The 13,185-nt window shown below is 38.8% G+C and overlaps 1 protein-coding gene across 1 annotated transcript in view; it reads left to right on the top strand.

Moving 5' to 3' along the window:
• Window positions 1-11,698, top strand: part of ctr9 (CTR9 homolog, Paf1/RNA polymerase II complex component) — a 36,784-nt gene extending 25,086 nt beyond the window's left edge. The window contains 5 exon segments of the mRNA NM_001083583.1: window positions 72-351; window positions 2,212-2,369; window positions 6,299-6,395; window positions 6,485-6,597; window positions 11,024-11,698. Of these exon segments, the coding sequence (NP_001077052.1) occupies window positions 72-351; window positions 2,212-2,369; window positions 6,299-6,395; window positions 6,485-6,597; window positions 11,024-11,414 (1,039 nt within the window). The 3' untranslated portion in view covers window positions 11,415-11,698.
• The last annotated feature ends 1,487 nt before the right edge of the window (window positions 11,699-13,185 follow it).

The raw sequence follows: 13,185 nt of genomic DNA, 5'->3' as shown, positions 1-13,185 counted from the left end.
GACTTCTCAGAGGCTGTTGAGATTGTTTCGGTGATCTGATCAGCAGTGTGTGCGTGTGTTTTGTCTCTCAGGCAGTGCTCTGACCTGTTAAGCCAGGCTCAGTACCATGTAGCTCGAGCTCGTAAACAAGACGAGGAGGAGAAGGAGCACCGAGCCAAGCAGGAGCAGGAGCGAGACCTGCTGCGGCAGCAGATAATGAAGGAGCAGGAGGAGAGGAAGAGCCGCGAGGCCGAGGAGCAGAAGAAGCTGTTGGAGCAGAGAGCGCAGTACGTGGAGAGAACCAGAAACCTGCTTAACTTTGAGGGAATGAAAGAAGCCTCAAAGGACAAGAAGAAAGGAGGCGGCGGACGGGTGAGAGGCCACACTTTTTATGACACACTTCTGCGTCACATGATCGTCATAACCCACAGCATATATTTTGCTTGTTGTCGCGCATTTATACTTTTGCATTCTGTTTGTGTTGTGCTGACAATAGCTAGGTTTCTACGCTAAGACGCTACTTAGGGCGTACTCGCACTATGTACAGTTGCTTTGAACCGGGCTGAAGCACGCTTGTCCCCGCTCCCCGCTCCCCCGACGGCCTTGCATTCACAGTGTTTCCTCTAAGATTTTTTTTCAGCTGTGGCGGCAGACTCTGTTGGGTCTTTTACACAGATCTACCAACTACCTGTGGCGTTATTTCAATGACAAATGTTGTGAGCTCAAAGCACGCAGTGCATTATGGGATTAAAAGTGGCATAGAGAAAGTGTTAAGTGCAGTCGACGTAAGAACATTTTACATGCACCAGAGCAGTGCCTTGCTGTGTTACCAGCAATTTTGATGCTGTAGCCTAAGTGCCGTCAGAGTCTGTGTCAGGCTATGGCTAAGTATATGTTATGCCTGGGGCCAGACGGAATCTGCGGACGTGCTTTGCTATTAGAATTTTGGTAAAAATCTGCAGATTTCTGTGGAATTATTTTGGGAGTATCATAACTAAAACCTTAATATGTGAAATAAAAAATAATATCTTTTTAACTTTTATTTAATGTTTAAAATACAAATCCAATTAGATTCACTTTATTTGGTAAACAAAGCACGTCTATCAAATGTTAAATCTATTAAAAGACAGAAAATATTACTGTACAAACGGCATTGTACATAAATCAGATGAACATTGTCATATTAGTCAGTAATATTACTAAAATTAATTTAAAAATTGAATAAATATAGATTTACACACATTTACTCAAGTAAATAAACAGAATTAATGATGGGCTAAAAATCTGCGGAAAATCTGCGGAGTTCTGTGCGCGCAGATTCTGTGTGGGCCTAGTCATGCCCCATTCACACAGTGCGTCAGCGTCAACGCTTCCCATTCACTTTGAATGGTTGACGTCAGGCGTTGCCAAACTGCATTGTGGATCCGTCAGCGCTGCTTCAGTTGCTTACTGCAGAAGTTGAGAGCTTCTCAACTTTTCAAGCACCAACGGCCACATCAGCTAATCGGATCGCTTTATGCAAAGGCACCAGCTCAGACAGTAGTCGATTTCAGACTAATTTCATTGGCTCGAACTTCAGACACGCCCTGTCACACGTTGACGCTTGAAGCCCCGCGTAAATCAGGCGTTATTGTGCGAAGGCACCATTCGCGACCACATTTAATGCAAAAGTAGAAACTGGCCTCAAGGCACATGGCATTTTATGGTGTGTTCACATCACACGCGGATGAAAGTCTAAGTGCGAGTTATTTACATGTTAAGTCAGTGATGCAAGTCAAAGACGCTATAGATATCTTGCATCGCAGTTCGCACATATTGACACACATAACATATGATTTGCTTGAGTTGAAAAATCTGAACTTTGCCAAAAATTCATGTCAGTTTAACCAGGAGCTTTCTCTAGTATCGGCCGTCATCTAGTCTGAAGGAAATGGCAATAAACAAGCCCATGTGGTTTTTCAATGTTCTGCAGTACATAAATCACAGCGACCCTCTCGACAAAATCTATATCAGCCACTTTGCACCGAAACTAGAGTGACCTCGCATCTGTAAAGTGAATTCCATGTGCAAATGAACCGAATAAAGTCAATGTTCAAGCCTCTCTTTACGCAAGGCATATGGCATGTCCAGTCTGAATGCCTATTTAGGCCGTGTTCACACCTGATATTAAAGATGGAGTCAGTTTTCACTTATAGCAGCTGTCTTAATCATTTTTATATGCTGTTTAATTAGCGCAAGAAAGGAGGCGACTTTGATGAATTTGTCAACGATGACTCTGATGAAGATCTGCCTATCAAGAAGAAGAAGAAGAGGAGGACTGAGAGCGGCAGTGAGGTTGAGGATGGAGGAGAAGAGGGAGAGAAGAAACCAAGAAACAAGAAAAGGAGGAGGTAAATGTTTCTCTCAGTTTAGTTCATATGGTGGTACAAATTGTTATTTAGAACGGGGAACTTGTGTACATTTATAGTTTTGGTTGACATTTTTAACTAACTTTTATGTTTACACACTATATCTTTATTTATTTTATGTTTATACGTTTTTTGTAATACTTCTATAATGCAATTTAGTCATTTTTTTACTACTAAAATAAAATTTTTGATTTATTTGATTAATTTTTTGGTGCTGTTGTTTGTCATTGTTTCAATAACAATAGGTTATTTAAATTAATCTATAAATAAAATGTGTATTATTTACATTTTTTGGTAACTCTTTAGTAAATAATGCTTTTATTGATGCTAGCTTATGTAATAAATTTAATATTGGCGTAAATTAAATTAACAAGTAGACCTTTTAATTTTAATATTGGACCTGACCATCATCAACGATGAACAGTTGACTATTTAATAACTATCAATTAGAATAAATACTAAAACCAATGGATTGCTCATTTTTGGGTTGATGCATCTAAATTAGTGGGAATTCATCATGTGTTATCATCAGGGCTGGACTTTTTTTGATCACCAGCCACCAGTGATCAAAACGGTGGTTTTCCACCGTTACTAGCCACTTGCCGTTTTCACTAGCCACAGTTTTGTTGATGGGAAAATTTATTTTATATGCAGAAATTTGACTTTTGCATGCTAAAATTACTTTATTTTGATTTTGTGTTTTTTCCACTTGCCTCCTCGATCATTTAGCCTAACTTTTTTTTTTGTTTATGAGCTTACTCAGTGAGCATGAGCAAATGGGTTATGCTTTGATAACAAGTGTCGCATTGCAATTAGATTTCTCTCACACAATAACACAACACAATAAGAATTTACCTGTTTTTTCTCTGGCCACACCAAACTAATTATTTCCTTGCCACAAATTTTAAATAATGTGTCAAAACAAGCAAAATACTGCTATATACATATACTTTTTATTCGACAAAACAGCTGACATTTAAAAAATAAAAATTCTCACGTATCCAAAACTATGCACAGTGGTCTGTTCAGGTTTAAGATCCCAGATCACCAGTTTACTATGCATACAACAGCATATTAAAGCAATATTATTGTAAAGGATGATTATTAAACTATATAAAAAAAAATAACAGCAACAAAAGAAAGCGGGTAAAAACATTCTGTGCGCTTTAATGAAAGGATGATGATGCGCACACGGTTAATGTTAGGCCAATTAATAATCTGTTCAAAGAATGGTTAATGCTAAAGCAACAACAACTGCTGCTGCTCACAAAGTATCTCAAGCCCTTGAAGGAAAGTGAGTGCACGAGCATCGCACTAGTTTCGTTTCCAGGCACGGTTGCTTCAAGTGAGAAAACAACACAGGAGCTTTTAAACATTCGCAAATCAAATCATCTGTGTGCGACCCTAATGGCCCGTTTCCACTGAGTGTTACAGTATGGTTCGGTTTGGTACGCTTTTTGACAGTGGAAACGACCGTACCGTACCACTTTTTCTGCACCCTTTCGAAAGGGTACCAAACGGGAGAAAGGTTACCAAAAGGTGAAGCTTCACGTGCAGCTGAACGGTGATTGGTTACAGAGATACGTCACGAGCTTGTGGAGCTTCACAGAACGCAAACAAAGGAACCGCAATGTTTTTTTTTAAATACAAAGCCGAGACATTACATGGAACTACTATATGCATATAATAATGGGATGACCCGGACTCAAACAAACTTGTCGTCGTCTCGATGAACAGACACAAAGCCAAGAAGAAAAATCTGCCGTGTCCTGTTGTTGTTTTACGAGCCCGTCTAAAAGTGCGAGAGGTATTCGCTTTCTTCCAGAAGCTCACGATCGCTTCTATATTTGATATAACAAACTTCTTGAGCTGATGATAATAACGTGTGTGTGATTACTGAAGTGTCTCTGTCATCTGATCCATTCAGAAAAAAAAGGACAAGCGCGAGAGTGAAGCGGGAGTGAAACGTGGAAAAAAAAGGGAAGCCGTCAAAACACAGGAGCAAAATTGTTTTAGCAACCTGAATCATGAACAAACTGCCGTGTTTATCTTTGCCTTTTGGATTATTTTGAACTGGGAATGACAAAATTACTCTCTAACATGTGCTGGTGAAGATTACAGACACAGATGAGAGGTTTGCACTGACTGTGGGCTATATTGCATGTGTCTTAAGCAGGTCGCACACCAGAAGCGCCACGCAGCGCCATGTATTTTAGAATTCTAAACATAGGTTTCTATCAGGATACACACACCGGCGCCGCAAGTCGGCGGCTGTCGGCGGCGCCCGGCGACTGCTCAGGACGCAGTTCATTTTTCAGCCGCGCCACAGAGCGCCATCTGATTAGTTTCATGTTAAATATCATTCAAATGTGCGCGTCTGGTGTGTGATACTTTAAACTGTCATGTACGCGCCGTGTCGCGGCGCCGAGCGGCGCTTCTGGTGTGCGACCTGCTTTACTCAAATAAGTACTAAATGTTTGCTGTGTGTAGTTTTTCTGTAATTAATAATATATCGGAGACTGTAAGAGGCTGTATGTGTTCATATATGTTGCATTTATGTATTTATTTTATATAATTACAGACGTCACAGTAGCCTATTTCGCACTGTCATTGATCTGCAGTTATAATCAAATCATGTTCATAGAAAAGTTAGTAATAAACATTTATAAACAAGTATTTATGTGTATAAAGCATCTGTTTTGTGAGAAGTGCTGCTCATATGATATGTACGCGACCCGTACAGCTTTACTGTAGACATTTATTCGAGCGAGCGTGACGTTGACTGAAACTTTGTCATACACCACTCCCACCAAAAGGGTACCCTTTATGGTGGAAACACAAGCCTGATAAAGGTGACCCGTACCGACCCCTACTGTACCGTACTGTACCAGTCAGTGGAAACGAGGCATAAAGCCCTTGTCAGTGAGTGAGGAAAGCCTGTCTCATCGTGCACGTGATCCTCTCATTCGTTATTCACCCGCTTTCCTTTGCTCACGCGAAAAGCTGTTTTTGTCTGTCGTGCTGCTTCTCGATTCTAAGATCACATTTGCACGCATATTGACAAACGGTAATAAACTAAAGCCTGATTTATACTTCTGCGTCAAGTGATCGGCGTAACCCACGGCGCATGCAACACGCGTAGCTGTGCATTTATACTTCTGCGCGCTGTCTCTGTTAATCTGCATTAACACTTTCGAAACGCTAGTTGGCAGTGAGGTGTAAATGTTCCTCTGTGTCTAGTTTCTTCTCTGCTTTTTTACTTTTCCTGAACACTTCCGGGATGTACAAGTGGCTCAAACTTGCTCATTTTGAGTCAGGAACCGGCGGACGTGCAACAACTTTAACTATGAGGTAAACACAAAACAAAACTTTCCATCCGGAGCTCCTTTACGGGACTCCACACTTGTAAACAATCGCTCCATCAGGCTCGCACCATTCACGCGGTTCTCGGTCCCGCCCAGACTCGTCAGCGCTACCAAGCCAACCAATCACAGAGCTTGCGCTACGCGTCGTTGCGACGTGTAGTTACATTTTTTGAGAGGTGCACGTCAGTGACGCCGACGGCCACGGCGAAGGGCTATGCGTCAGCGCCGTAGCATACGCCGGCGTTTGACGCAGAAGTATAAATCAGCATTAACAATCTAATCTGTAGTGACGACGAGCCAAAACTGGCAATTTAAAAAAAAAAAGTTTTAGGCAGTCAAAGTGGCTAGTGGGAGTGGCTGTCTAACCCGCCACAGCCAAAATCTACCCGCATTTGGCGATAATGTAAAGCTCTGGTTATCATCATGTTTAACGATATCTTGGTGCAGTAATTCGGCTGAGAAATCTGAGCTATTGATGTTAATTGAACTGTAGTGTTTGTGAACTGACTGTAAGTTTGAGTTTGATTATTTCTCGTGCTTCTTTAGACCAAATAAAAGAGAGGACGATGGTTCAGATGATGAGGAAGGAGGATCAAGGCCTAAAAAGCAGCGCAAACCCAGAGAGCGCAAGAAGATTGAGAAGGTAACATGCAATATGGAGGATAAGGATAATATGCAACTTGAATAATGAGAGTCCTAATGTGTTTTTTTTTTTTTTCTTTTGAACTCAAGCCCAAGCCGGAGCGCATGCCACCTTCACTTAAAGGAAAGATCAAGTCTAAAGCCATCATTTCATCCTCTGATTCCTCTTCTGATGAGGACGGCTTGAAAATAGCAGAAGACAGGTGAGCGACGCTCCTCATGCTTGCTTTCAGATGACATGAACGGAAGTTTCACACATTTATTTTGCATCTGCATGTTTATTTTGGAGATTGCAGAGAAATGCATCGTTTTCCAAATATTTTTTGGAGCTTTTGGTTGAAAGAAAGTTATGTATGAAACTTTAAAAGACCATGATTTGACATATACAGAAGTCCTAAGAGGTCGTGCAATGAAGTAATTATTTCTCTTGTTTTGTCGTAATCACAGCTTAATTATCTCGTGATCTCGACATAACTCGTTTTTTCCACATAACAAAGTTGTTTTCTCGTGATAACGACTTAATTTTTTTGTGGTCTCCACATAACAAAAATTTATTTTTTTGCTTTTATTTATTTATTTATTTATTATTATTATTTATTTATTTATTTATTTATTTATTTATTTATTTATTTATTTATTTATTCATTTGTTTTTTTTTTCTGGCCAGTGAGTCTGCATCGGACCTGAGAACAGGGAAAGAATTACCTAATTGCAGATGCACTTTTGTTCAACACGTTAAAGACATTTAGAAGAGCCATAATAATATGTGCAAACGCTCTGGCTCATGATTATATTCATGTATATGATTAAATATTATTATTTACAACAATATTCGCTCACCTGTTACCATTTTAAAGCAAGTCTATATGGTGCAATTTTAAAGTAATTGTAAATCATTTGCGGAAACAATTTAATTCATGCGTGCAGCAACTAACTACTTATTATTATTCTCTTGTTGTGTCGTGATCACAGCTTAATTATCTTGTGATCTCGACATAACTCGTTTTTGCAGAGAAATGCATCTTTTTCCAAATATTTTTCTGGTTTGGTTGAAAGCAAGTTATGTATGAAACTTTAATAGACTATGATGTATACAGAAGTCCTAAGAGGCTGTGCATTAAAGTAATTATTTCTCTTGTTTTGTCGTGATCACAGCTTAATTATCTCGTGATCTCGACATAACTCGTTTTTTCCACATAAGAAAAAGTTGTTTTCTCGTGATAACGGCTTAATTTTTTTGTGGTCTCCACATAACAAAACGTTGACTTATTTTTTAGCTTTTATTTATTTATTTATTTTTATTATTATTATTATTATTATTATTATTTTCTGCCCAATGTCTGGCCAGTGAGTCTGCATGGGAACTGAGAACAGGGAAAGAATGACCTAATTGCAGATGCGCTTTTGTTCAACATGTTAAAGGCATTCAGAACAGCCATAATAAAATTAGCGCAAACGCTCTGGCTCATGATTATATTCATGCATTCATTCATTCATTCATTCATTCATTTATTTTCTTGTCGGCTTAGTCCCTTTATTAATCCGGGGTCGCCACAGCGGAATGAACCGCCAACTTATCCAGCAAGTTTTTACGCAGCGGATGCCCTTCCAGCCGCAACCCATCTCTGTGAAAATATTCATGTATATGATTAAATATCATTATTTACACCAATATTCGCTCAACCATTTTAAAGCAAGTCTATATGGTGCAATTTTTAAGCAATTGTAAATAATTTGTGGAAAGAATTAAATCATGCATGTAGTTATGATGTAATTTTACTTTGTAATTTTGTGACTGTTGGTTGCTGTATGGCTAAAATGATGACAGGTAAAGTAACTAGGCTAATTTCTTATTTAAATAAACTAAAATTAAATAAATTATTCATTTAGTTTTGGGGGTTATTTTTGTGCGTTTGAGCGAGTTTTAAACAGTTTTTGGACAGGAAAAAGTCTGCTATATCTGGCTACACTGACCATTAGCCAGGTTTCTTTATGCAAATATACTAGTGCGGACACTAGCCAATCAACTTCATGCAACATGTCAAAATGAAGAAAAGGCTTATTATTGCTGTTGGTAAATGCCTTGGGTCTGATTCATAAAATATGTGTAGAAATCTTCCTAAAAATGAACGTACACAATGTTTATTCATTACAATTACAAAATTATTTATAAAATATTAAACAAAAAAATCTTATCTGTCTTTAATGTACATTTTTGTCATTTTTATTTATTTTTGTATCATCTATTATTATGGCGACTTGAAAAGCCGACATACTGTAATCTTAAACTTATTATTATTCTGCTGCTTCTTGTTCTTCTTCTTCTTCTGCTACAGACTAGACTTCTGAGTCTGGCCTCAGTCAACTCAGTCTAGCCAGCAGCCAATCACTGATGACCTTTAGACTTACTAGCCACAACCTAGCAACCAATTTCAGCAAACTAGCAACTGTTTTATAAACTATGACTAGCTGTTCTAACACATGCTAGTAGTTTTAACATGCTACTGACATGCTAACCTTGCTAGCACATGCTAATTCTTGCTAACAACATGCTAATTTATGCTAGAAACATGCTAGTAACATGCTAATTCATGCTATAATTGTACTAGTAGCATGCTAATTCATGCTAGAATCATGCTAACAACATGCTAATTCATGCTAGAATTATGCTAACATCCTAATTCATGCTAGAATCATGCCAACAACATGCTAATTCATGCTAGAATCATGCTAACAACATGCTAATTCATGCTAGAATTATGCTAACATCCTAATTCATGCTAGAATCATGCCAACAACATGCTAATTCATGCTAGAATAATGCTAGTTACATGCTAATTCATGCTAGAATCATGCTAGTTACATGATAATTCAGGCTGGAATCATGCTAGTAAAATGCTAATTCCTGATAGAATCTTGTTAACAACATGCTAATTCATGCTAGAATCATGCTAACAACATGATAGTTCATGCTAGAATCATGCTAGTTACATGCTAATTCATACTAAAATCATGATAACAACATGCTAATTCATGCTAGAATCATGCTAACAACATGATAGTTCATGCTAGAATCATGCTAGTTACATGCTAATTCATACTAAAATCATGATAACAACATGCTAATTCATGCTAGAATCATGCTAACAACATGCTAATTCATGCTAGAATCATGCTAGTTACATGCTAATTCATGCTAGAATCATGCAAACAACATGCTAATTCATGCTAGAATAATGCTAGTTACATGCTAATTCATGCTAGAATCATGCTAGTAAAATGCTAATTCCTGATAGAATCTTGTTAACAACATGCTAATTCATGCTAGAATCATGCTAACAACATGATAGTTCATGCTAGAATCATGCTAGTTACATGCTAATTCATACTAAAATAATGATAACAACATGCTAATTCATGCTAGAATCATGCTAACAACATGCTAATTCATGCTAGAATCATGCTAGTTACATGCTAATTCATGCTAGAATCATGCAAACAACATGCTAATTCATGCTAGAATAATGCTAGTTATATGCTAATTCATACTAAAATCATGATAACAACATGCTAATTCATGCTAGAATCATGCTAACAACATGCTAATTCATGCTAGAATCATGCTAATTACATGCTAATTCATGCTAGTTACATGATAATTCAGGCTGGAATTAAGGCTGGAATCATGCTAGTAAAATGCTAATTCCTGATAGAATCTTGTTAACAACATGATAATTCATGCTAGAATCATGCTAGTTACATGCTAATTCATACTAAAATCATGATAACAACATGCTAATTCATGCTAGAATCATGCTAACAACATGCTAATTCATGCTAGAATCATGCTAGTTACATGCTAATTCATGCTAGAATCATGCTAGTTACATGATAATTCAGGCTGGAATCATGCTAGTAAAATGCTAATTCCTGATAGAATCTTGTTAACAACATGCTAATTTATGCTAGAATCATGCTAACAACATGACAGTTCATGCTAGAATCATGCTAGTTACATGTTAATTCATACTAAAATCATGATAACAACATGCTAATTCATGCTAGAATCATGCTAACAACATGCTAATTCATGCTAGAATCATGCTAGTTACAAGCTAATTTATGCTAGAATCACGCTAACAACATGCTAATACATACTAGAATAATGCTACCAACATGCTAATTTATGCTAGAATAATGCTAGTTGCATGCCAAATCATGCTAGTAACATGCTAATTCATGCTTGAATCATGCTAATTCATGTTAGCAACTGCCTAGCAACCATTCAGAATACTTAAGCAACAACCTAGCAACGCTTTAGCAACCATTCAGAACTCCCTATCAACCAAGAAACATGCCAATCTATACTAAAAACATGTTAGCATATCTGTACTTATCTATGCCGACTGTTTCAAACTTCATAAAAACTACTTCAGTTATTTACACTTTAAAACGTCTTGAAACTTTTAAACTCTGCTTTTTAAGCCACCATAAAGTTTGTCCTCAAACTTTAAAATCTAGTTGAATTATGATGCTGTTTCTATATTACATAATCACTTTGTGTGATACACCAAAAACACAGAAGTAAAATATGATAACCGCTCTTTACATGTCTGTTTTTCTGTCCAGAAACGCCAGAGACAGCGGCTCCGGTTCTGATGACGAGGAAGCCCCCAGGAAACGCATCGTCTCTGACAGCGATTCAAATGAAGACCGGAATCAGTCAGGCAGTGAGGCGGGCAGCCCTCCCCAGCGCTCCGCAAACTCAGACGACGAGTCCGGCAGCGAACAGCCCGTGAAGAGGAGGAGACCACGGCCACAGTCTGATTCAGAGCAGTCTGACAACGAGAGCAAGAAGAGCCGCTCTGACGCCTCTGATGACGAATCTCCTGCCGGGTCTCCGGCCGCCGCTGCATCTGACCGCGGGTCCGAGAACGAAGGCTCTCCACAGAGGTCTGATAATGACTCCGGGTCCAACAACGAGGCCTCCAACAGGGGATCCGATGAGGACAGTGACTAAATTCAGGACAAAGAAAACAGAAAATTCTTGTAATGGTCGGATCGTAGCGTATGTAGTCGTGTGTCTTCTCGAATAATGTTTCAGGAGTTTTTTTTGTTGTTGTTTTATTTTTCCAACGAGAACGTTTTCTTTTGTCGTTCAGTCTTTTGAGTATAAAATGAAACGCTATCTGTTGATTATCACAGCTTCTAATGCGCTCTGTGGTCTTAAACGGACAATCACACCCTGTGGTTCAGAGTTGGTGTACAATATGAAATAACCTTTGAATAAAATATTTTGAAACAGAATGTTTGAGAAGACTTTGTTCTGGATTCGATTGATTTTTAAGTGAAGTTTATTTATAAACTAATTTCGAGAGGATCACGTGCTTATGATTGTTCTCAGCTGTTCCCACATCAGCTCACGATCGACTCTTCAATCAGATGATTCCTAACTCAAAATAAATAATGGGGCGATGCAGTGGCGCAGTAGGTAGTGCTGTCCCCTCACAGCAAGAAGGTCGCTGGTTCGAACCTCGGCTCAGTTGACGTTTCTGTGTGGTGTTTACATGTTCTCCCTGCGTTTGCGTAGGTTTCCTCTGGGTGCTCCAGTTTCCCCCCACAGTCCAAGACATGCACTATAGGTGAATTGGGTAGGCTAAATTGTCCTGATCTGAATGGCTGATAGCCGTGATATATTTAAGTAATATCAGCACCCGTACAGCCCTGCTGAAAAATCCAGCTTAAACCAGCCTAGGCTAATTGGCTGGTTTTAGAGGGGTTTTGGCCACTTCCAGGCTGGTTTCCAGCTATTTCCAGCCTGGACTTTGCTGGTCAGGCTGGGAGATGACCAGCTAAAACCAGCTTGACCAGCCTAGCCAAGCTGGGAGTCCAGCCAAAACCAGCTATATCCAGCTTAATCCAGGCTGGTCAAGCTGGTTGTAGCTGGATTTGGCTGGTAATTTTCCAGCCTGACCAGCTAAGACCAGGCTGGAAATGGCTGGAAACCAGCCTCGAAATGGCCAAAACCCCTCTAAAACCAGGCTGGTCAACCAGCTAAAACCAGCCAACCAGCCTAGGCTGGTTTAAGCTGGATTTTTCAGCAGGGAGCCTCTTTACCCTGTGTATTACTCCGCTCACATACAACCATCAAAAAGCAGACACTTAAGATCTAAAGTTTAAAAGATGCACGCTCAACTGTTTAACTGTCAGCTTATGATTTGAATCCAACGCGGAAGTAGTTCCTCATACAAAAGGGTTTTTGAGACTCTCCATGTTTGATTTTGTTTTTATATACACAATTATGCTGTCAAACTGTTGTATAAACGCAATATCACACTCGTAGCAGTGCGATATGGCTGTATATCGGCACTGGTTGGGGCACTAAGGCACTCGGCCTGCTGCCTCGTGCCAACGCACGCCTCCCACCAGTGCCGATATACAGCCATATCGCACTGCTACGAGTGTGATATTGCTCATTCATATATATATATATATATATATATATATGTATATATATAATTACTCACATTATTTTGTAATACTCCCCCTCCCCTCCTATATATCTGAATTTGTATTATTACTTTATGTAATGTTTCAAGGCTTATAATAATAGTTTTACAGTTTACAATGAGCATTACACTAGAATAACAACACTGACATGTAGCAACACATCATCTGACCGCATAAACTGTGAACAGAGTTTTTTTCTGAGTTTTTTTTTTTATTTTTTAACTAACAAAAACACAACCCATGAGTCAACAATACTTTGGATGATTTTTTTTATCACACTT

This window comes from Danio rerio, chromosome 7, assembly GCF_049306965.1.
Source record: "Danio rerio strain Tuebingen ecotype United States chromosome 7, GRCz12tu, whole genome shotgun sequence".
Lineage (NCBI taxonomy): Eukaryota > Metazoa > Chordata > Actinopteri > Cypriniformes > Danionidae > Danio > Danio rerio.
The sequence above is the reverse complement of the archived record's forward strand: the minus strand, read 5'-3'. Positions and strand labels throughout refer to the sequence as shown.